This window comes from Hylobates moloch, unplaced genomic scaffold (assembly GCF_009828535.3).
Source record: "Hylobates moloch isolate HMO894 unplaced genomic scaffold, HMol_V3 SCAFFOLD_15, whole genome shotgun sequence".
Taxonomy (NCBI): Eukaryota; Metazoa; Chordata; class Mammalia; order Primates; family Hylobatidae; genus Hylobates; species Hylobates moloch.
The window spans coordinates 46,624,425-46,649,894 of record NW_026652290.1 but is presented as its reverse complement, the minus strand read 5'-3'; the positions used below and the strand labels follow the sequence as shown (position 1 = coordinate 46,649,894).

At 45.4% G+C, this 25,470-nt stretch overlaps 1 protein-coding gene across 2 annotated transcripts; it reads left to right on the top strand.

The window, feature by feature from the left end:
• Nucleotides 1-6,259: 6,259 nt before the first annotated feature.
• On the top strand, nt 6,260-24,430 carry ZNF2 (zinc finger protein 2). Of its 2 annotated transcripts, XM_032176454.3 has the most exons (5): nt 6,260-6,345; nt 16,355-16,426; nt 17,648-17,774; nt 20,292-20,405; nt 21,229-24,430. In XM_032176454.3, exons 2-5 carry the CDS (start codon nt 16,394-16,396, stop codon nt 22,230-22,232), a joined length of 1,278 nt encoding a protein of 425 aa, XP_032032345.1. In that variant the 5' UTR covers nt 6,260-6,345; nt 16,355-16,393; the 3' UTR covers nt 22,233-24,430. The 2 variants fall into 2 exon arrangements, with proteins under 2 accessions (XP_032032345.1, XP_032032346.1); XM_032176455.2 differs by lacking the exon at nt 16,355-16,426 and having other exon boundaries at nt 6,319-6,345; nt 21,229-23,708.
• Nucleotides 24,431-25,470: the final 1,040 nt, after the last annotated feature.

The following is a 25,470-nucleotide window of genomic DNA, read 5'->3' as shown; positions in this document are numbered from 1 at the left end:
ACCGAGCGCCGGTGGCGGGGCGCAGGCGCGGCGAGGCCGGAGAGGCGGGGCTCGCGGGCGCCAGTAGGACCTCCGCTGGGAGGGGCTGTGCGCGCGGGCCACGCGCAGGCTTTCACCCCGTTCTACCCCAGGGCCAGGACCTACAAGCATTTCCCCTCTCGCGCGTGACTTTGGTAGCCAAGCCTCATCTCTCTCTCGTTTTCTGGGGGGGAGTGGGGAGACAGTCTCACTCTGTTGCCCAGGTTGGAGTGCAGGGGCGCGCTCTCGGCTCACCGCAACCCCTGTCTTCTGGGTACAAGCAATTCTCGTGTCTCAGCCTCCGTAGGAGCTGGGATTACAGGTTCCCGCCACCACGCCCGGCTACTTTGTTGTATTTTTAGCGGAGACGGGGTTTCACTATGTTAGCCAGGCTGGTCTCGAATTCCTGACCTCAGATGATCCTCCCGCCTCAGCCTCCCAAAGTGCTGCGATTACAGGTGTGAGCCACCGCCCCCAGCCCGCATATCTCGATGTAAGGCTATTCAACGGAAGCCGCGGTCCTACCCTGGATCTGCTGAGTGAGGATTTCCAGGAGGCTCTCCTGGCGTGCCTAGGAGATACTGTGGACTCAGTGCTAGATACTGCTTCTACAGGCTGCCCCGTGCCTCTTGCCTTTCTCCATCTGCCCCTGAAATCAGCGAAGGGTGATGGAGAACAAAAGAGGACTTTGAATGCCCTCCTGCTCCAGAAACAAATATCATTTACGACCCAGAAGAAATGGAGAAACGGCCTGCTATGGTCTGAATGTATGTGTCCCCCTCAAATTCATATGTTGAAACCTAACTCCCAAGGTGATAGTATTAAGAAGTGGAGCCTTTGGAAGACTCTGCCCTCATGAATGAGATTAGTGCCCTTTAAAAACAGGCCTTAGACCGGGCGTGGTGGCTCACATCTGTAATCCCAGCACTTTGGGAGGCCAAGGCAGGCAGATCACTTGAGGTCAGGAGTTTGAGACCAGCCTGGCCAACATGGTGAAACCCTGTCTCTACCAAAAATATATTTAAAAATTAGCTGGGCGTGGTGGTGCACGCCTGTAATCCCAGCTACTCAGGAGGCTGAGACAGGAGAATTGCTTGAACCCGGGAGGCAGAGGTTGTAGTGAGCCAAGATCGTGCCACTGCACTCCAGCCTGGGCGACAGAGCAAGACTCCGTCTCAAAAAATAAATTAAATAAATAAATAAAAATAAAAACGGGCCTTAAGCCCCCTTTGCTCCTCCTGCCATGTGAGGACACAGAAGGTGCCATCTATGAGAAATGTACCCTCACCAGCCCCTGAACTGGCTGGCACGTTGATACTGGATTTCCCAGCCTCCAGAACTGTGAACAACAAATTTGTGTTGTTTACAAATTACCCAGTTTAAGATACTCTGTTATAGCAGCGCCAATGCCTAAGACACAGTCTGAGTATTAAAACGGTGGTTTTCTGGAGGCAGTCCTCAGCCAGAGAAGGGCAACTTGTGAGGACAGAGATTGGTTTATCAACCCTATTTAGGAGTTCAGGACAAAATAACTTACAAAATCAAGGCAAAGACAAAATAACTTACAAAATCAAGGCAAAGAGACCATTCTCCTTTCCTGCTTTTGCAGTCTGTTTCACTTTTCTGCCAGCATTTCCAGTGGCACAGATGGCCAGGATGGTGCAGCAAGCAAGCCCTCTTCCACGCAGGGGGACGTTGTCTGGGAAACATGGCTGATACAGGAGCTTTTCCATCTTTGGTGCTCTGAACCAAAAAGGTGAGGGGACGGACAAATGAGAAAAGATTTTCATCTCATTGATGGCTCAACAGAACTAGAGATGGAACATTTCAGATGAACTTGAGGGCCACTGCCTTTCCCTGATGCCCATCCTGTGGGCCTGCTGCAGTGTCTGAAATTCCCCACTCTTACATTGTGTCCTCTGGGACAGATCTTGATCCAGACGCCCTTGTTTGTTACAATGCACATTTATTACCCCAGGAATATTCTCTCTCCTGCTCAGTGCTCTAGTGCACCATTTGATCTCAAAGCACTGTTGGTGGAGCTCCAGTCCTCACCAGCCTATACACTCTCCACCACCTTCAACATTCCTTTTACTGCTCCTTTGCAGTCAAATGCCTCTTCCACCCCAACCTGTGACCACTGCTCTGTTACCTGTCCCTATAGTTTTGCCTTTTCCTGAATGTCACATAAATGGAATCATACAGTTTATAAATTTTTAAGACTGGCGGCTGGGCGCAGTGGCTCACACCTGCCTCTACTAAACCCCGTCTCTACTAAAAATACAAAAATTAGCCGCGTGTGGTGGCGTGCGCCTGTAATCCCAGCTACCTAGGAGGCTGAGGCAGGAGAATCTCTGGAACCCGGGAGGCAGAGGCTGCAGTGGGCCGAGGTTGCGCCACTGCACTCCAGCCTGGGTGACAGAGCAAGACTCCGTCTCAAAAAAAAAAAAAAAAAAAAAAGACAAGAAAAGAAAACTGGCTTCTTGGCCAGGCACAGTGGCTCATGCCTGTATGTAATCCCAGCACTTTGGGAGGCCGAGGTGGGCGGATCACCTGAGGTCGGGAGACCAGATGGACCAACATGGAGAAAACCTGTCTCTACTAAAAATACAAAATTAGCTGGGCGTGGTGGCACACGCCTGTAATCCCAGGTACTTGGGAGGCTGAGGCAGAAGAATCGCTTGAACTCGGGAGGTGGAGGTTGTGGTGAGCCGAGATCGTGCCATTGCACTCCAGCTTGGGCAACGAGAGCGAAACTCTTGTCTCAAAAAAAAAAAAAGCCACGCAGCTTCTGTCTTGTTCACTGGGACCCTCTTAGAGCCCTGAAATGAGGTGCAAGAGGCCTGATTGCCCCGAGGCCACCATGTTGTGAGGAAGTCCAAGCACAAAGAGAGGCTACATGCGGGGATTCTGGCCAACAGTCCCAGCTGAGCCTAGCCATGGGTGCCAATCTGGGTGCCAGATATAGTCCTCCCAATTGAGGATCCAGAGATTGTGAAGCAGAAACGAGCTGTGTTAGGCCATTTTGCACTGCTATAAAGAAATATCTGAAAACTGGGTAATTTATAAAGAAAAGAGGTTTCCTTGGCTCTTGGTTCTGCTGGCTGTACAGGAAGCATGGCAACGGCATCTGTTTGGCTACTGGGGAGGCCTCTGGGAGCTTTCACTCACTGTGGAAGGTGAAGTGGGAGCTTGCACTTTGCATGGTGAAAGCAGGGACAAAACAGAATTGGGGAGAGCAGGAACAACCAAATCTCAGGAGTACTCACTATTGCGAGGACAGCACCAAGCCATGAGGGATCCGCCCCCATCACCCAAATACCTCCCACCAGGCCCCATCTCCAACACTGGGGTTTACATCTCAACATGAGATTTGGAGGGGATATCCAAATGATATCCCTGTGTGCCCATCCCTGTTGTGCCCATCCAAGTTCCCGCCCCACAGAACATGTTGGCCTAATAAAATTGTTGTTTTCAGCCACTAAGTTTGGAGTGGTTAAACAGCATCAGATGGCCATAACATCCTGCAATTTGGCACAGCCTACAAGCTTCTGGGCCCAAGAGATACCTGTTTTACTCTAAAAAGATGGATGTATGTCACTTCTTGGCTGCTTAGCTTCCATATGCTCCTCCTAACTCTTTTGAGAAAATCATTTAAAATTCTCTTCGTCTTCCCAGTAACATGGCCGATTAGATGGCCTAAACAGCCCTCTTAATAAAAAAACTAAAAATGCTGAAAAATTGGCCGGGCGCGGTGGCTCACGCTTGTAATCCCAGCACTTTGGGAGGCCGAGGTGGGCGGATCACGAGGTCAGGAGATCGAGACCACGGTGAAACCCCGTCTCTACTAAAAATACAAAAAAAATTAGCCGGGCGTGGTGGCGGGCGCCTGTAGTCCCAGCTACTCGCAGAGGCTGAGGCAGGAGAATGGCGTGAACCCGGGAGGCAGAGCTTGCAGTGAGCCGAGATTGCGCCACCGCACTCCAGCCTGGGTGACAGAGCGAGACTCCGTCTCAAAAAAAAACAAAAAAAATGCTGAAAAATTGCAAACATCTTTATAAACACACTGATGAGCAGGCATGAAAGTGAGGAATTTGTAAACATTTAAAAAAATAAAGTGAAATGGGCCAGGTGCAGTGGCTCATGCCTATAATCCTAGCACTCTGGGAGGTTGAAGAGGGTGGATTGCTTGAGCCTGAGTTTGAAACCAGCCTGGGCAACATGGTAAAACTCCATCTCTACAAAAAAATACAAAAAGTAGCCAGGCATGGTGGTGCATGCTTGTAGTCCCAGCTACTCTTGAGGCTGAGATGGGAGGACTACGTGAGCCCAGGAGGTGGAGGTTGCAGTGAGCTGAAGGCATGCCACTGCATTCCGGCCTGGCTGACACAGCCAGAGCCTGTCTCAAAAAATAAATAAATAAAGTGAGAGCTAGGATTCTGAGAATCGAGCAACAAACCTGACTTTTAGACTGCTAAATCCTAGAGCACATAAACTTCCACCTTGGCAGCTACCTGAAAGCAGTAAAGACAAACCCTAGGGCCTCCCAGTGGGTGGGGAATATTCTAGAAGGAAACACTTTCAGGACCCCAGTTTCCACCCTCAGTATAAGGCTAAATAATAAAAACCACCACACAGAAGGGAACAAAAAGAAAATATTTCTCTTGTGGATATTGTGACTTTAATCAAGCTCTAATCTCCTAGGAAGGTCCAAACCCCTTAGTACAACACAAAGGCAGCCACAACCTGGCCTTACCTCAAGATGGTTATTGGCCCCTAAACCTCATCCACAAGGCATTCATTTTGCTACTAATTCTTTTCACTTTTATCCTCTAGACTATGCCTTTGCATGTACCATTCTCTGTTTAGATCACACTTTTTTTTCTTAAGTATTTAAGTATACCAGTTATAGGAATCCTTTCCCACCTTTCCCGGCCATAGTTAATAGCTTCCTCCATTGTACCCTCATAGTTTGTTGAATGTGACAGAATTATAGAACATACTGCCTCTATTGTGATTTTACATTCTGATTTTTTCCATTGGACCAAGAGTACATCGGGGGCAGTAACTTACTCATATTTGTAACCGTGCCTTGCTTATGGTGAGCAATTTGGATTTTTTGAAAGAAAGTGTAGTCTTACGGAGACGGAGAGTAGAAGGATGGTTAACAGACTGGGAAGGGTTGGTGGGGTAGGGAAGTGGGGATAGTTAATGAGTACAAAAAATAGAATAAGAAATAGTATAACTAGTATTTGATAGCACATCGGAGTAACTGCAGCCAATAATATTGTACATTTTAAAGTAACTAAAAGAATATAACTGGATTGTTTGTAACACAAAGGATAAATGCTTGAGGTGATGGATATCCCATTTGTCCTGATGAGATTATTATGTATTGCATGCCTGGGTCAAAATATCTCAGGTGGCCCATAAATGTTTACACCTACTGTGTACCCACAAAAAACTTAAAAAAAAAAAACCCACTAATAAATTAACCTGGAAAAACGTAGTTTTGTTCCTGAAGTAGGATTTTATCATATTCTTTGTAATTTTCAGTCTTCTCTGAGATGTAGCTCAGTGGTTCCTAGCTTTAGCTGCACATTAGAGTCACCTGCAGCTCTTTTCAAACTGTCGCCCCACAGCTGGGCCTCAGGCATCAATGCCTAAAGCTCTGCGGGTGATTCCAGCTTGCAGCCAGGGCCCTTCCAGCAACTCCAAGGCCGGCTGGTGTGCGCTGAAGCTGTCGGGAGTCGGACCAGCTGCACAGTTAATACATATGTGTCCTAGGCTCCTCTCTCCTTCCAACTCAGATATGTGCACAAACCCTGCCTGGAACCGCAGCCCTGTTCTCAGAATCAGATTCCTGAAAGTGGGCAAGCGGAAGCGGAAATAAGCCCTCTCCCAACGCCAGCTGACTCGATTTCGTCTCGGTCTTCCCCAGGGCTGGGCACGGGGCACCATGATCAGAGAGACACATTCCCTGTGGACGGCGCTCCCATCGGATAACTGGAGGGACGCGACACTAGAGGCAGGCAGTACTTCAGGGTGATCATAAGTCTCCCAAACACCCACAACGGCTCGTCCTCCCAGCTAAGGCGACAACGCTGCCATTTTAGATCCTGTTCACCCACGCGAAGCCGGCGTTTGCACAGATTTTCGGACGTCATATTAAAGCGCACCGGGCGCCGAGACTTCTGGGAAATGAAGTCTTTGCGAAGGCCCCGCATTGATTGGGAGCGCGGGCTCCAGGACCCTTTGCGCAGGCGCGTTGGTTTCCCGACCTGAAGAGGCGCCGTCTTCCCGGGTCCCGAGCACTCTGTGCCGGAGGTGAGGGTTGTGGGTGTGTGTCTTCAAGGAGCGGAGTGAGCGCAGCAGCCGAGAGAGGGGACATGAGAACTTTGGGGAGGTGCTGTGGGAGCAAAACGGGGTGACACGGGCGAGGCCAGCCTGCAGAGCGTGTGTCGCGACGTCTCGGTGCGGACGGAAAGTTGTGCACCCACCCCCGTGTGTGCGTGTGTCCCGTGGGGTCTGGGCACCCATTGTGTGTCGGTCCCGGACTTTCAGGTTGGAGGTTCGGAGTCTTCCTCCGCCTCTCCCGTTTCTTCTTCCCGTAATGGGTGCTTAATGAACGTGGGTGGAATTAACACCAAATCTAGGATGCTGCCGCTTCCTCTTTCCCAGACAGCGCCTCAGATTGCCTCATTTAGCTCCCTGCCCTGGGCCTCCGCATGAGTGCTGGAGGGCTTCATGGAGGAGGTGGGATTTGACGTGAAAAAAAAAAGAACAACAAAACAAAAACCACGAAAGAAGCAGCTAAGCGTTAGGCAGATTTGAGCTGGAGATAGTTTTTACAGAAATGCAGGAACAGTGGTAGACAAGGTTGAAGAAAAGGTACGCTGGGAGCCAGGGCCCGGGACTCAGAGAATCAGGACAAGACTCAGTAGGCAAGGTGGCTTGTATAGGTGTGATCCAGGGACTGACACGAATGCAACTATTTGGGGACAGTTATTCTAGAGGTCACATTCAGGACTAGAGAGGGGAAAGGACCAGTAGCAGAGAGCCAGTTAGGAATATATGGTAGTTTTGAAGTAAGATGTTGTGGACCTGAATTATGGTGGTGGTAGTGAAAGGGAAGGATACAGATGACACTGCAAAAGAAGAGTCAAAAGGGCCTGGTGACTAGATTTGGGAGGACAGAGAGTGAGGTAAGAGTTTGAATTTGGGACACCTGGGAGAATAATAAAACATCGGATACAAATGTAAAGCCAGGAAGAGGCGTTGATGTGGGGAATTGCCTAAAGGAAGATAGTTTTGAGGTAATGGTGGAACGCCTAATTCAAGGTTTGCAGTCATTTGGAGATGCAGGATGAGTTTGGAAGAATGCAATACAGTTGTAGTGTCAAATTACAGGAAATGGACATCTGTAGAGTTTGAAAATGGAGCCCTGAATGTGGATGGACTTTCTGAGGGATGGCAAAAACGAAGAAAGTACGAAGACTGAGCTATGGGCAGCATCCATGTTTCCAGGGCAAAAGTGGGGAAAAAGAGTCACAGAAAGACAGCAATTTTCGTGGTTGGAAGAAAGGCTACTGCAGTATCATAGCAGTTACAGTAACCATTCGAATAAGCAGAAGCTTGTCAGAACAGTGAAAAGCTACAGAGAAACAGATAATATGGCCGAGCATGGTAGCTCACGCCTATAATCCCAGCACTTTGGGAGGCCGAGGCGGGCGGATCACGAGGTCAGGAGATTGAGACCATCATGGCTAACACGGTGAAACCCCATCTCTACTAAAAAATACAAAAAATTAGCTGGGCATGGTGGTGGGCGCCTGTAGTCCCAGCTACTCGGGAGGCTGAGGCAGGAGAATGGCATGAACCCGGGAGGCGGAGCTTGCAGTGAGCCAATATCGCGCCACTGCACTCCAGCCTGGGTGACAGAGTGAGACAAAAAAAAAAAAAAAAAAAAGAAATAAATAGAGATAATAAGATCAGAAATGCATTAGTAGGCCAGGCGCAGTAGCTCATGCCTGTAATCCCAGTGCTTTGAGTTTTCAAGCATGCCATTTCAGGTGCATGAGGGGCAAAAGCTGAAAAACAGGGACTGGAGAACAGTAAGTGGTAACAGTGTGGAGTCAGTAGGTTTGTATTACTCTCCAAATAGTTCGATCATGAAAGGAAAACCTAAATGAGAACCGTTTTGCTAGAAGGAGGTCATGGGATTCAGTGAAAATAGTTTCAGGTAAAGGAGGCTTGTATGTCTTTGAAGATGTCGAAAGAAAGTACTACTGGGGTGGAAAATGCTGAAAAAAAAAAAAAGACTGGGGGCTGGGCGCGGTGGCTCATGCCTGTAATCCCAGCACTTTGGGAGGGCAAGGCAGGCAGATCGTGAGGTCAAGAGACTGAAACCATCCTGGCCAAAATGGTGAAACCCTGTCTCTACTAAAAATACAAAAATTAGCTGGGCATGGTGGCGCGCACCTGTAGTCCCAGCTACTCAGGAGGCCGAGGCAGGAGAATCGCTTGAACCTGGGAGGCAGAGGTTGCTGTGAGCCAAGATCGCGCCATTGCACTCCAGCCTGGGCGACAGAACCAGACTCCGTCTCAAAAACAAAATAAACAAACAAAAAAAATGGGAAGTGCAGGGACAAATTCTGAGAGGAAGCAATGTGAAAAACAGTGGAACACAGGGTATAGGACACAAAGGTAAAGTCCTGGAGACAGACATTTCTGTCTTGTTGACCTCACACATCTCGCTGCCCTAGCACATAACAGCTACTTGGTACACATTCATCGAATAGTGGGACGAGTGGATGGGTTGCACTGGGCAGTAGAAAGGAAGAGAGCTTTTATTTGTTGAATGAACTGTATGATAAATGCTTTATATTAATGGTCTCACCATTTATAACTATGCTGTGAGCTAGGTAGTAAACAACTGTTGGCTTAAGTAACTCATCCAAGGCTTCATGGTTAATAATTCCATGCCTGTGGAATGCTTTCTACCATATAACCCTGCTTCCCTTGAAACTCATTCCCGGGAATCTTTGGTGTGGTAGAAGACAAAAGTTATGCGGAAATTGAATGGTACCCATGGAGGTTTGGAATAGCTATGTAGCTAAGATGGGAGCAGTAAAAGCTTTCTGGATGATGTCAAGGGCTCATTTGAAGATATAGACTGAATTTAGAGGACATTTTCTCCAGTGATACTCTGAGATCCAGGGATAGGAAAAGAGAACACAGAAGTGGAGGTGGTTCTTGGCTAGTGGTAACTGCCCGTTGAGTTTGGTGGATTTGAGAAGTCTTCAGTGTCAGTGAGCTTACTGAAGTGACTGCTGGTGGAGTCTAAACCTAATGGGGAGAGAAGTCTATGTGACAGGGAACCTATGGATGAGGAACACTTTGGGAATATCCACTGCTTAATAGCTGGGGAGCATATATGCTCACCACCATTTGTAATTTGTTCAGTGCTCTGTTTAATTAAAGTTGTAATCTAATAAACAAAACTTTGAAAATTGTCTTTAAACATTTAACACTGAGCAGTTTCGACTGCAGTTTTGGATATGGTTTGATTTGTTCAAAAAGTTCCAGTGCCTTAGACAAACATATACACATACTTTGACTCCACTTATTACTTACTTATTATTAATTTGACTCCACTTATTATTACTACACTTACATTTAAACCTACTCTAAAATAGCAACAACTCGGCCAGGCGCAGCGGCTCATGCCTGTAATCTCCGCGCTTTGGAAGGCCAAAGTGGGTGGATCACCTGAGGTCAGGAGTTCAAGACCAGCCCGGCCAAGATGGTGAAACCCTCTACAAAAATACAAAAATTAGCCAGGCATGGTGGCAGGCACCTGTAATCCCAGCTACTCAGGAGGCTGAGGCAGGAGAATCACTTGAACCCAGGAGGCAGAGGTTGCAGTGAGCCGAGATCATGCCATTGCACTCCAGCCCGGGCGACAGAGCGAGACCCTGTCTCAAAAAAACAAAACAAACAAAAAAATGCAGCAACTCAGTGTAATTAATATTTTCAGTACACTACCTTCCTAGAATTATAACATTACTTATTACATTAGCTTATACTAACTTTACTTAACACATTATTCTAAATGTGTTACATGTATTACCCTATTTAAGCATCAAGATAACTGCAAGAGATAGTACTTCTGTTATTCCAGTTTTGCAAACAGGCAGACTGAGACAGGTTAAGAAACTTTCCTGAGGTAGCACCGATAGGAAGAGGCAGAGGCGGATTTTGATTTCAGGCAGTCTGTCTCCAGAGCCTATACTCCCAATGACTACACTTTCCTGTATCTCCAAATGCTAATTTTGACTTCTTTCTAGGGCCTAAGGGTAATATTTGGATCCCCTCTTGGGATGGACGAATCTTAAAAGACCAAAAAGAAAAAGAATACTCTTAGACAACACACGTTGCATGCTCTGGTTATCAACTGACATGTCTTTGTTTCTATTTATGTTTATATCTGCCTCCTCTCAGCCAGATTCAAACTCTAATCTCTCCCCGTTAGGTTGGGGGTGTTTTTTGTTTGTTTGTTTTTTGCTTATACTTAGCTAAACTTGTTTTTCCAATAAGTTTTTGCTTTTCACATAGTTTTTGCAAATTGGTATTCACCCTCAAGGTAACATTCTTTTAAAATTTTGCTTGGCCAGTGTGAACCCATTGTTAAATAACCCTGAGCTGTCTGGCAACTTTTAACTCTAAGCTATAATGATTTATTTTCATGAAAAGATAGCATAGGTAACAGACCAATAGACTAGAAGAGAAAATCCCCAAATACCCAAGAATATGATAGACCTGTTATAGAATAGAGTTGAATGCTACCAAACAGACCAGTAAATATCTATTGATCTGGTCTTTTGACATTTTTGAAAACTTAATTGTTGCTTATTTCTGTCTTTGATTCATAAGTCTAGCTATAGGGAGACATCTCCTAAGGGAGAAAGGATGAAGTCTGCACAGTTACTATGCCTCTTTGGAACCAGAGGTTGGTTCATTGTTAGTAGAGCCCATTTCTCTTTCTACTTGATACTTACGTGTAGCCCCAGTACTGATTAGTCCTCCCTGTTTGGGGTATGTAGTTCTGTATCTAGAATTACCTGGTTTATTCCCATTCCAAATTTCTTTTTACATACTTATATGAGTAGATACAAGTATCTATCCCAAGGGTACATCTATACTTTATGAATAGTCATACAATTAATAGAAAAAAGTACCTTTTTATATAACTAAAGTTTTAAACGTTGCCTTCCTTGTATTAGAACTTTTATGGCATACTTTATATTAACTTTTCTATTTTGAGTATGAAACTCATAGTCCTTCAAAGTTCAAATTATTTTATTTAGCACTAGTGATTTTTATTATTTATCTGGCCAGTGGGAGCCAGAGTCATCTGAGTTTTCTTATTCAAAGATGTGCGGTCGGCTCAAATTCTGAATGTCCAAAAGTGTACTCATTGGTTTTCCCTTCAGTCCTCCTTCTCTATTCCTTATCTCCATGAACGGCATCGTTATCCATGCCACATTGGTAACCCGGGCATCATCTTTGCCCTCATCACCTTCAGCCTCTTCTTCCAGCCAGTGTATTGTCTGTTCTTTTTCTTTTTCCTTTTTCTTTTCCCCCGAGACAGAGTCTTGCTCTGTCACCCAGGCTAGAGAGCAGTGGCGTGATCTCGGTTCACTGCAACCTTTGCCCCCTGGGTTTGAGTGATTCTCCTGCCTCAGCCTCCCAAGTAGCTGGGATTACAGGTACCCGCCACTGTGCCTGGCTAATTTTTGTATTTTTAGTAGAAACGGGGTTTCACCATCTTTGCCAGGCTGGTCCTGAACTCCTGACCTCGTGATCCACCCGCCTCGGCCTCCCAAAGTGCTGAGATTACAGGTGTGAGCCACCGCACCCAGCCTGTCTGTTCTTCTTAATAGCTTGACAGCAGTTTCCTCCATTTCTGCTTTCACAGCTTTCATTCAGTTTGTCATCTTTCTTATTTAATTATAACACTCTCCTCAATGGTCTACTCACCTCCATTCTTTCCTTCCTGTAATCCCATCACACCACAGCCACTCAGTGTGGCATGGCTACCTGTGTTGGGGTCCCCAGGATCACCCCAGGTTCAGGGATTCACTAGAAGGACTTAAGACTCGACCCGCAGTTGTACTTCTGGCGAAGAGTATGATGATGACCCTGCAAGGATAGGCAGCCAGATCATAAGGGGAAAAGACAAGCTGAGTAGAGGAATACGTATATAGGCTTCCTTCTATTCTCTTTCTCCCATGAGGGTGTCACATGGAGCACACTCCTTCCCCTAGCAACGAAAATGCAGCAACAAGTGTGATGTCTGTGCTCAAGGAAGCTCATTGGAGACTCAGAGCCCATGTTTTTTATTGAAGGCTAGTCACATAGGCACCGTCTGCCTAACACATACCAAAATTCCAGACCCTCCAATAGGAGAGCACATGTTCACCGTAAACCACATTGTTTGCACAAATAGTTTAGGCATAGTAGACCACCATTATCTCTTAGGGAACTGGGGAACCCTCTCAAAATCGAAGTTTCCAGCTGCCAGCGAAGGGTCAGCATGCAAGCAGAACTTTCTAGGAATAGCAGTCTCAGGTCTGCTATAACTTTTCTGCACACCACCCTTCTTTCCTTCCTGTTATTTTTTTCTGTACACCAAAATAAGGACATACTGTTGTTGAAAAAAATATATAAAGAATGGTAAGAAAATAAAAATAACTTATAACTCACCACTCAAATTTCATTTACATTTTAATGTGTTTTTCCTTTTTCTATACATAATATGCATGTACAAATATGTAATTTTAAAAGTGTGCATTCTTCACTTAGTATATTTTGAATTTGTGGTTTTTTTTTTTTTTAGATGGAGTCTCACTCTTGTCACGCAGGCTGGAGTGCAGTGGCGTGATCTCAGCTCACTGCAACCTCTGCCTTCTGGGTTCAAGCGATTCTTCTGCCTCAGCCTCCGGAGTAGCTGGGGCTACAGCCACGTGCCATCATGCCTGGCTAATTTTTGTATTTTTAGTAGAGATGGGATTTCACCATGTTGGCCAAGCTGGTCTCGAACTCCTAACCTCAAGTGATCCACATGCCTCGGCCTCCCAAAATGCTGGGATTACAGGTGTGAGCCACTGTACCTGGCCGTTCTTTGTGGGTTTTTTTCAGTTGTTGATTTTTTTTTTTGTAAGAAACAAAGCATTACAGATAAAGCTGAAGTATCCTGGGTATCCTTCCCCAGTCTTATTTCCCTCTCTTCTCAGATATGTACACATTTGGTGCTTATTGTCCCATGTGTTAATAGATTTTTGTAGGTATTATCTACCTGTTTTTAAATTTTATATAAATATTATACAGTAAGTCATTCTATAACTTATTTTTTGCCCAGTAATTATGTTTTTGCAATTTATCTCTGTTAACATGAGATAATGTATAATATTCATATATGTATATATATTCACAAATCCTTTATCTGATTAACGGACATTGAAGTTGTTTGCAGTTTATCACTAGTGATCTTCTCCCCAGTGACTTGTAATGCCACCTCAGTCATACATCAGGCTTCCCTAATGTTTGGATGTGTTTTGGGATTTTCTGTTCTAGTCTATTGGTCTGTAATTGATGTGGCTATCTTTTCATGAAAATAAATCATGATAGCATAAAAGTTAAAACCTCCCAGGCAGACATGGATTCAAGTTCTACCTCAGATTCTTACAAAGCCTTAATTTCCTAATCTGTAAAATAGTGCCTACCTTATTGATTTATGAGGATGGAGTTAAATTAGCCTTATAAAAAGCACTTAGCACAATACCTGGCAAATAGAAAATACTCAATAATGCTAGTTGTTATTAAGATGATGGGTTTTTTTGTTTGGGTTTGGTTTGTTTGAGATGGACTCTCGCTCTGTCGCCAGGCTGGAGTGCAGTGGCACGATCTTGGCTCACTGCAACCTCCACCTCCCAGGGTCAACCAATTCTCCTGCCTCAGCCTCCCAAGTAGCTGGGACTACAGGCACACGCCACCACGCCCAGCTAATTTTTTTGTATTTTTAGTAGAGACGGGGTTTCACCATTTTGGCCAGGATGGTCTCCATCTCTTGACCTCGTGATCCGCCTGTCTCGGCCTCCCAAAGTGCTGGGATTACAGGCGTGAGCCACCATGCCAGGCCAAGATGATGTTTAATAGTGTTCCATTGTATGTATGGACTGGGCCATAAATTATTTAACCAAATCTCCAGATGTTTAAGGTATTCCAAATTTTTGCTGCCTTATTGAAAAGATTAAATGAGATAATACATATAAAGTGCTTAGGAAGTGCCCTGGAACATAGCTGTCAATAAGGGTTAGTGTTAATGATGAGTCATAAAAAGCTGTGTATATATTATTACTTATTTCCTAGTATAAATTCCTAGGAGAGAATTGCTGGGTCAAAGAGTATGTTTCAAGGCCCTTGATATAAGTCACAGTGATTTTTCTAAAGCACAGATGTGATGACATGTCCACACCCAAATCCTTCAGTAATCTCCATGCCTGTGGAGAAAGGGTCATGCAAAGCTCTCCTCGATGAAACTGGCCTCTACCTCTTTTCCCTCATCTTCCCCACAGCACTACTCACAGCCTAGACTTCTACCATTCTAAGCTAATTTTTGTTGTTAATCCTTTCCATATAAAGACATGCCTCCTTCTTTTTGAAAAACCTCAAGATTTAGAATGTTCTAGCTCCTCCCACAAATGAAAGCTTAGATCCCACTCCTGTCAAGAAAGCTGCAGTGTTCCTCCTTCTGTCCCTCCCTGCTGGGTTAGGTGAGCCTCTGAGGTGCTCTCATGGATTGCTGTGCATATCACTTTGCTGCTCTTAACGCATTCTGGAGTGAAATCTTAGTTCGTTTACTTGTTTGTTCTCTGTGCTAAGCTATAGCTTCTGGAGGACAAAGACAGTGTCTGACAGTTTTTCTGCGCTTGATATAAGTAGTTGGTGCTGAATAAATGCTGGTTGAATAGAAGGATGAATGAGTCACAAGAAGCAGTGACCATATCCCCTTGACTGTTGGAGAATGGTCAGTATACCACAAATATGCCTTTTCTTCCTCCTCACCAGGATCACACCATCTCCCAGCCACCCATAAATATGGGATTTAATGCTCTTGTTTTATTTTTCTATTTTTTATTTTTATAGAGACAGAGGTCTTGCTATGTTGCCCAGGCTGGTCTCGAGAACTCCTGGCCTCAAGTGATCCTTCCACTTCGGCCTCCCAAAGTGCTGGGATTACAGACATGCGCCACTGTGCCTGGTCTGTTGTTTTAGTTAGACTCTTTATTGTGAAAAACTGAGACTTAGCTAATCCCAGTAAAGGGAATTAGTGATAAGATCTTGCACAGAGCCCAAGAGGGTTAGAGTATTATGGCAATCTATGAATAAATAAGGCTGGTTTGCATGGAAATTGGAGCCCATGGGTGGTGCTAGGCGAGGTGAGGGCTTCCCCAGGAATTCTTAGGTCTTTGCGTCAGTGTTTCACCACTGATGGGACTGCACTGGGCTTCCCCCTGCCTGCCTCTGGTCCCGTGGTCTGTTATGACCTTTTCTCTACCTTTTACCTCCCATGTGCCCACGGGTCCTGCTGCTGGTAACTTTGGTTCCCCGATCCTTGTGGCTACTTCGGGACCTCATGATATCCTTTCAGCTCGTCACCCACTTGTCCTGACATTTCTTAGTTCACATTCCCAAGGAAGGATGTCATCTTTTCAAGCCAGATCACATCTCAGTCTACTAGTCGTATATGCATTACCCACCTGTGGCCTAATCAGTGTGGCTCCGGGAATGAGACACAGGGTCACATGGTACAAAACCTGGCTGCCCAAGGAATGCTCCTTTAGCAAGGGCTATGAGTGGGGTATTTTTCCTTTGAAGAGACTGGATTGTCTTTGATATGTCTTGTCCATGTAGTCATTTACAAAATTGCTTATGGCTTTTGCCCAGTAATCATTCAGGGCAATATTGAATGTGAATTTATACGTACTGTGTGAATCTTACACAGTTCTTGACTCTCAGGAATAGAACTCTGCCTCTAGCATCATGGTAAAAACCACCACCACATCGTGGTCTAATTCGCAATTCCATGGTTGTTGGCTCTAATTCTGGGGTGGTCTGGGATTGTTCCTGGCCTTGCTTTACTTGGACCCCCTTTTGTAAGGTATCGAGAATGACATATCCCCCTGGTATGTGCTTCATGGGTCAAAAGACTATGCGACAGGACTAGTCTTTCTCCTACCTTCTTTCTCACCCCCCACTTCTGCCTCATTAGGACTCTGCCCTTGTCCACAAGGAGAGTACACAGGAGAGAATGGCTGCTGTGTCTCCAACCACCAGATGCCAGGTGAGGTGGACTTTTGTGTTTCTGAAATACTCCATTCGTCTCCAGAATGTAACCACTTTTCTTTCTCTATCCTGGAGCCTCTTTGAGCAGACCCAGACAGGCAGATGAAGGACTCCATAGGGAGTATTTCTTTCCTATTTGACTTGAGGTATCCTTTAGTGACCTTTTCTTGCTGTGAGCATGTGCCCATTAGCTTGTCACCAGGCTTAAAACTCCTGGAGCCTTCACTGTGAGTGATTTTGCCTAGACGCCAATGGTAGGGTCTGATTGGAAGGTTTGGGGAAGAGTGGGCTGGTTCTGGTCCTGACTGTCCCTTTGGTACATTCATGTGTGGACTGAGAGGAGGCCCCAGTGTTCCAGGGAGTGTGGGGCTAGGCTGGGGCATGTGATACACACTGTAGAGCACCTCTGTGGGGTGCTAAGAGCCCTGAAGAGAGTCTCCTGTGCTAGAGACTGTGTGGCTTGCTCCATTCCTGCCCGAGGGCAGAGTCTTAAATTCTGCACCCTGGCCTAGAACTTTTGCAGACACACTGGAGACTCCTCTGAAGTTTTACAACTGGAGGTAAAGAGATGCAATCTTACAGAATTACAGAGCATTAGAATGAAATGAGAGGGATCCTACAGATTATCTAATCAACACCATTATTCTAAGGATTTGTAAAAAAAAAAGACAATTGGTGAAATTTGAGTAAGATTGTAGATTAGATAATAGTATAAGATCAATGCTATTTTCTCCATTTTTTATAGTTATACTGTGATTATAACAATAGTACGTCCTTGTTTTTACAAAATACACACTGAAATATTTAGGATTAAAGACACATGATGTTGACAAGTTAGTCAAGAGGCCTAGGGAAAAGATAGGAGAATGTGTATCTAGAGAGAGACAGAAAAATAAAGTAAATGTGGAAAATGTTGACAGTTGAGGAAGCCAGGTGAAGGGTACACAGGAATTTTTTTGTGCTGTTTTTAGAAGTCTCAAAAAAGAGTCTGATATTCAGAAGCTCAGCTGTAAGTATAGTGGTGTGAGATTCTGACCAAGAACTTCATGTCTTGGGTGATAAGGCCACTTTTCCCAAATGCTTTAAAGTTCTACTCAGTCAGAACTGTTTTTCTTCCCTCCCACCATGCGTCCTCCAGGGCTGTCATCTTTGCCATTTTTGGTCTGGTCCAAGTAAAGAGAAGGGTTAAGAGTAAGGGAGAATGTGATTGTATTTTCAGGAATCAGTGACATTCGAAGACGTGGCTGTGGTTTTCACAGATGAAGAGTGGAGTCATCTGGTCCCCATACAGAGGGACCTCTACAAGGAGGTGATGCTGGAGAACTATAACAGCATTGTGTCATTGGGTAAGGGGAGCCTCCATGAGGAGGTACAGTTTGTACTATGCTAATGTGGGGCTGAGAGGGCTGAGGAATTAATACCGTTCTCCTCCCTGCTGAGTTCTGAGCCACCTGAGAGATAAAGTAAGAGTCAAAAGATGTGGCATCAGAGTACAGCAACAGCGGGCTCAATACTGAACCCCAGCATTGGGCAGACATGCCCGACGACCATAGGCTCTCTCGCTCAGCAGCCTGCCCCGGCAAAATGCAAGGAGGGCCAGCGAAGGCTGAGGGACAGAGCGGAATGTGTGTTAGAGGCAGGGAGCTGGCTCTCCAGAGGGGCAGGCAGAAGACGCTGAGTTCCATATGCCCAGTTCTTCTCCCAGTTCGCCAGTCAGGTAACTCAGCTCACCCAGAGGAGTGTGTGCTGGGGTAGGGGCCATCTTGTCGGAATTCGGGGTTGTGCCTCTGAGGTCACCAGATACATGTTTGGTTTTGAATATTTGTCTTAGGTACAGTCTTAGATGCTCACAGAAGACACTTTGTAATTATAGAGACTTGTGTGACAAAGAGAAAGTTAAGAGTCACTGCTGATTCTGGTGTTAGTGAAAAGTAAAGTTAGAGAACCTCTCAGGAGCTTCACGAGAGGCTGAGAGAGTGCCCAGATTGAGAAGCCGGCTTAAAATAAGCAGCAGATGGCAGTAAAAGTCACATTGCAAATTTCCTACCAGGCAGGTCAAAAAGTGAGTGCTAACACCCCCCAGATTAACTTAATCAGGCCAATTGTCTCCCAAACAGAATGGAATATTCAGGAGGCATCAAAGGAGCATTTGTTACAGGCTTTAGCAGATGGTGTATTGAGGAACATAGAACCCCTGAGGTCAGGGACAGAGAGCCACAGGGAGATGCTGGGTGTGGCTGTTTTGTCAACAGAGAATCCACATAAAACCCAGCAGACAATCCTTGGGCCCAATAAGAAAGTGCCTCTTTCCCAAGTTGGGGCCTCAACAAAAGGGAAGTTTAGAGCCCAAGCCTATTTCCAGGATCTATTTTTTAATATAACCAAAAATGGATAGATTTGCTTCAGGGAATTTATCGTAAGGAAATAATAGGACTAGCAGTCCATGGTGTATGCGGATGTTCATCCCACTATTGTTTATTAATAGCAAAACATTAAAAATGGTCTAAATTTCTATCATAAGGGAATTCATTAAATAAATTACGTTATTCATACAATGTCATATCCCGTAGCCATTACAATGGTGAGGTAGATCAGTGCTGATTGAAATAAAATAGTATTTTAAATTTATTATGTGAAAAAAAATCAAGTTTACAAATCAGCATCATTTCATTATCTAGGTTTGTTTTTGTTTTGTTTTGTTTTGTTTTGTTTTGAGACAGAGTCTCACTCTGTTGCCTAGGTTGGAGTGCAATGATGCAAATCTCGGCTCACTGCAACCTCCATCTCCAGGGTTCAAGCAATTCTCGTGCCTCAGTCTCCCAAGTAGCTGGGATTACAGCCATGAGCCAACACGCCCTGCTAATTTTTGTATTTTTAGTAGAGATGGGGTTTCACCATGTTGGCCAGGCTGGTCTCAAACTCCTGACCTCAGGTGATCCACTCATCTCGGCCTCCCAAAGTGCTGGGATTACTGGTGGGAGCCACTGTGCCCAGCCTCATTATCCAGTTTTTAACAGAATGTATCTATGGATATCTTTGGATATCTGAATAGAAAGAAAGAAAATACACTGTACGCAAGGTGATTTTTTCTTTTTGCTTGTATACACTTCTAATTTTCCTAGAATGACTCGGACAGACTTGTTTCAATGAAAGCATAATGCTCAAGGCAAACAAATAAACAAAAATGGGCAGTTTGGATACACTTTTTACTCAAAGTGACTTAATTTCATTCTCATCTCCCCTAAGCCAATGACCTTCATCCTACCAGTGCTAACACTGGGAACTTCCCATTCACTTCACGGGGAAGAATAAACACGTGAATCCACACAGGTTCTCTCAACCTTCTGACCTTGTGCCACTTGCTCCTTTTATAGCCTCAGTGCTGGCCTCCGTCCAAAGGTTCCTCTGCTTTGGACTCTGCATTCTTGGCTTGTGCGTTCTGCCTTCTGCATTTTCTCTCTAAAAGACTTAGATGCTGTGGCCAGGCACAGTGGCTCATGCCTGTAATCCCAGCTCTTTGGGAGGCCGAGGCAGGTGGATCACCTGAGGTCAGGAGTTTGAAACTAGCGTGGCCATGATGGCAAAGCCCCATCTCTACTAAAAATACGAAAATCAGCCAGGTGTGGTGGCACCCGCCTGTAATTTCAGCTACTCGGGAGGCTGAGGCGGGAGAATCACTTGAACCTGGGAGATGGAGGTTGCAGTGAGCCGAGATCAGGCCACAGCATTCCAGCCTGGGCGACAGAGTGAGATGCTGTCTCAACAACAACAAAAAAGTCTTAGAGGCTGGGATTGAGCTTTGGGAGAGTGATATTATTTTCATCACACACAGCCACCTGCTTTGTTTCTTTCTCTTTGGGCAGGCCTTCCAGTTCCTCAACCTGATGTGATTTTCCAATGGAAGAGAGGGGACAAGCCGTGGATGGTAGATCTTCATGGGTCTGAGGAGAGAGAATGGCCAGAGAGTGTCTCTCTAGGTAACTGAGTGTGAACAGGACAGAATGGAATTTTGTTTGGCTTTTTGTTATTTGGGTGATGGGGGAAATAACAGGTATCATCTTTCTCTCAAATTCAAGTCTTCTGCTTTATTATTTATTGTATATCACCCAATAGCTTTCATTTTTTTCCCCTACACCTTAACGTATTATTCATCTATATTCACCAAGTGTTACTTTCTCACATCTGTAACGTTGTGCACTCACACTTTGCTATTTCTTTTTTTTTTGAGACAGAGTCTCGCTCTGTTGCCCAGGCTGGAGTGCAATGGCGCTATCTCGGCTCACTGTAACCTCCACCTCCCAGGTTCAAGCGATTCTCCCTGCCTCAGCCTCCCAAGTAGCTGGGATTACAGGCGCCTGCTACCACACCTGGATAATTTTTGTATTTTAGTAGAGACGGGGTTTCGCCATGATGGCCATGCTGGTCTCAAACTCCTGACCTCAGGTGATCTGCCCACCTTGGCCTCCCAAAGTGCTAGGATTACAGGTGTGAGCCACCGTGGCCGGCTACACTTTGCTATTTCTATTGAGTGCCATCCTGTCCATTAGGCATGCTCTCCTGATTGTCCTGGCCGTGCTCCTACTGGACATCTTCCTGTTTTCTGAGGTGTCCACCATCCATTCTGTTCCCTGCCACCTTCTTCACTCCCAGGTCTTAGTCCCTCCCTGCAGTGTAAGACTATCTGTGGGAGCAAGCAATGCAGTGACCATACATTACTTTCAGACTCATCGGAGCATCTCTTCTTTCTGTAATATTTCCTAGCCCAGGAAAAAAACTGCATCTGTTTTCTGTTTGTTCCAGACTGGGAAACTAAGCCTGAGATTCATGATGCTTCAGACAAAAAATCAGAAGGATCATTGAGGGAATGCCTTGGAAGGCAAAGTCCTCTGTGTCCTAAATTTGAAGTTCATACACCCGATGGCAGGATGGGAACAGAAAAGCAAAGCCCTTCAGGGGAGACTCATAAGAAATCCCTCTCCCGGAACAAAGGCTTGCGGCGAGGGTCAGCCCTGCCCAGGGAAATTCTCACTAAAGAGAGACACCAGGAATGCAGTGACTGTGGGAAGACCTTTTTTGACCACTCATCCCTCACCCGCCATCAGAGGACTCACACTGGGGAGAAGCCCTACAACTGCCGCGAGTGTGGGAAAGCCTTCAGCCACAGGAGCAGCCTCAGCAGACATCTGATGTCACACACTGGGGAGAGCCCCTACGAGTGCAGTGTGTGCGCAAAAGCCTTCTTTGACCGCTCGTCCCTAACTGTCCATCAGCGAATTCACACTGGAGAGAAACCCTTTCAGTGCAACGAGTGTGGAAAAGCCTTTTTTGACCGTTCATCCCTTACTCGACACCAGAGAATTCACACTGGAGAAAGTCCTTATGAATGTCATCAGTGTGGGAAAGCCTTTAGCCAGAAAAGCATTCTTACTCGCCACCAGCTAATCCACACTGGCAGGAAGCCTTATGAGTGTAACGAGTGCGGGAAAGCTTTCTATGGTGTCTCGTCACTGAATAGACATCAGAAAGCTCATGCTGGAGACCCTCGCTATCAGTGTAACGAGTGTGGCAAAGCTTTCTTTGACCGCTCATCCCTTACACAGCATCAGAAGATCCACACTGGAGACAAGCCATATGAATGCAGCGAGTGCGGGAAAGCCTTTAGCCAGCGGTGCCGGCTCACGCGGCATCAGCGTGTCCACACGGGAGAGAAGCCCTTTGAATGCAGTGTGTGTGGGAAAGTTTTCAGTTCAAAATCTTCTGTTATTCAACATCAACGGCGTTACGCCAAACAGGGAATAGACTGAGTTGGGCAAAAGCTTGGGTAGGACAAGACTTCCATACAAATTTGAGATAGATCTCCCCTATCTTAAAGCTGCCATTTGCTCATTCTACCCACTCTGGCTGCTGTTGTCCTGTCCTGCTTCTGCGCCAGAGCATTTAATAAGCACTCCCTTCCTGCTGTGTTATAGAACTGTAGGGGAGGCCATGGAAATGACTCTAAAGATACAAAATTTTGAAGAGGTTTGTCAGACAATAGGATAGATGTTAGGAAGAGACACACTTCTTGTCTGAGACCTAGGCCCCAGGTATCACTGCACTTGAAGAAACTGGAGGCTGCAACAGGAGGGAAAGGCAGAATGATATCAGAGCAGTACTATCTTTTTTTTTCAGAACAGTTGTTTTGATGGCTGTTAGTCCCCCTCTCTTGGAGCTTTTTGGGACACTAATGTTGTTCTCTTGTGTCCCAGCTTTTAGATCTCTTACTTCCACTGCTAGTAGCTAGTACTTACTGAGCACCTGCGATGAGGTAAAGACTCAGCTAAGGGTTTTACAGGAAGTAGATTAGTTGATCCTGTCACCAACCATATGAAGTAGGCACTGTTACCACCTGCATCTCCAGATGAGCACCCTGAGGTTTAGAGAGATTAAATAACTTGCCCAAGGTGAACCAGCTGGTAAAAGGTGATGCCAGGTCTTGAAGACAGGTCCACCTTCAAAGTCTATTCTCTTTACCATTATGCTCGATGGTTTGTTTGTTTTATAATTTATGTATATGTATTATCCTCTCAGCTAGGTTGTAAGCACTTGGAGGTGTGACTTACAGGTCTTTGTATCTCACACAGTGCCTTGCTAATAGGTGCTCAATAAATATTTATATGAGTTAATGACTCTTCTGCTTACCAAATTCTCTCCATTCAAAACACCTCTTGGATTTGCATACTTTCTCTGAATTCACAGCCCAGCCTATACTTGTATCATCCCCAGCTCCCACTCCCGGCAGCAGTAGCTTCCTAATTCCAGTTCTTCCTGCTTTATTGAAGAGGGATGTGCTAAGCTGTGGTACAGTAACAAGCCCACAGAGAGCTATGTCTCCCTTAAAACCTGACGAGAACCACTCTGTCTTATTCTATCCTAATTGTTTGGAACATCTGGCTTCCAAAGTCACCACAAGGGAGGAAGAGAAAGCTAGAGGAATTTGTAGGATATTTTCTTAGACCCAGGCTTACATCACTTCTGTGCACATCTAATAAGCCAGAACCCAGCACCTAGAAGCTAGGAAAGTAAACAAGCACCTCGAAAGTTGGTTAATACCAAGAGCCTCTATCACAGTTACATTTTGCATATTACTGTTCAGCCAGTCTTTGCAAATGACCCCTTCCTGCCCATCACTGCCTTCCTGAAGACCTAAAATAGCTCCCTATTTAGTGAAAAATTATCTCAATATTTAAGGTCTGCCTTAACATGATCCCCATTGCTGAACTTTACCTCCTGATCCAAAAACTCTTCTCTTCCCTGGGCCCAGTCCTATCTTTTTTTTTTTTTTGAGACAGAGTCTCACTCTGTCACCCTGGCTGGAGTACAGTGGCACAATCTCCGCTCACTGCAAGCTCCGCCTCCTGGGTTCACGCCATTCTCCTGCCTCAGCCTCCCTAATAGCTGGGACTGCAGGTGCCCGCCAACACGCCCGGCTAATTTTTTGTATTTTTAATAGAGACGGGGTTTCACCATGTTAGCCAGGATGGTCTCAATCTCCTGACCTCGTGATCCGCCCGCCTCGGCCTCCCAAAGTGCTGGGATTACAGACGTGAGCCACTGTGCCCGGCCTATATTTTTATTTTTATTAAAGGTTAGGCACTAGATGACCTTGACTCTAGGCATCTGCATTCTCTTGCTCTTTGCTTAGGGTGAAGCTCAGAAAAGGACTTGGTTCTGAAAGGCTGTCTGGAGTTAGATTGTCCTACGTGATTCCCAGTGAATTTAGATGAATTTCCTCTGGAAGTTCAAGTGAGATTCGAGAAGCTGAATTACCAAACAGACCCTCCCCAACCTACTAACGACCCTGTTACTCTGTTCACCCTAGAGCAGACAAACGGCAGGGAAGACTTGATCTGTGGACTTTTGAAAGGAACTTGAGGAAAAACGTAACAGAATCTATAGGTGCGGACAATATGTGATATTGCTAAATAATGTCAAGTAGGAAACAAAAGAGACTATTGACAAACTTTTGGCAGATGACTGTCTCTGGGAGTTCTGAATTTTTACTGTGTTGTTAAAAGTAAATTGAGGGTCAGGTATTTCTCTAATACATTCTACCATTTTCAGCAAGATGAGATTGGAACAAATTTAGGATTCCAATGGACATCTTTTTTACTCTAATACCCTTAGAAAAGATACCAATGGAATTTTGAGCACAGTGGTAATGGAGACAGAGTGGGGACGTGGATTTGATAGTTTTCCCTTTGTTTCCCATTTAAATTTGGTTATCAGAGCTTTTTTTTTTTTAATGTGGATACTGTTCCACTTCCTTCTAAAAACAGGAAATGGCCGTTTTACCTTTTAATTAATATCTCCCAATATGGCATGTAGTAGTGGAGACCTTAAATTTTGAGGTATTGGCTTCACCTAATAGCCATTAGTAGGATCAAATCTTGGAATTAGAAATTGGTCAAATTGGAAGAATATCAGCATTCTTAAGGTATAAAGCAAAAATGGCTGGATAGTGTTTGCAGGGGTTTGAGCCTCAAAGAAATGAAGTCATATCACTGATGTCAAGCTTTAAAAGGAGTTTCAAGGAAATATTACTGATGACAAGTTTTTGTTTGTTTCGTTTGAGACAGAGTCTCACACTCTTGCCCAGGCTGGAGTGCAGTGGCGTGATCTCGGCTACTGCAACCTCTACCTCCCAGGTTCAAGCAATTCTCCCACTTCAGCCTCCTGAGTAGCTGGGAATACAGGTGCCCACCACCATGCCCGGCTAATTTTTTGTATTTTTAGTAGAGACGGGGTTTCACTATGTTGGTCAGGTTGGTTTTGAACGCCTGACCTCGTGATCCACCCGCCACCGCTTCCCAAAGTGCTGGGGTTACAGGTGTGAGCCACTGCACCCGGCCAAACTCTAAGTTTTAAGAGAGAATTGAGTGCTTGCCACACAAAGGCACAGAAGCATTCCATGAATCAAAAGAAAGGTTGGCAATGCTAGAGAATCTTGCGATGGAAAGAATATGGCAGATGGCAGAAAGCTGGGCACCGCAGCCTGGCACA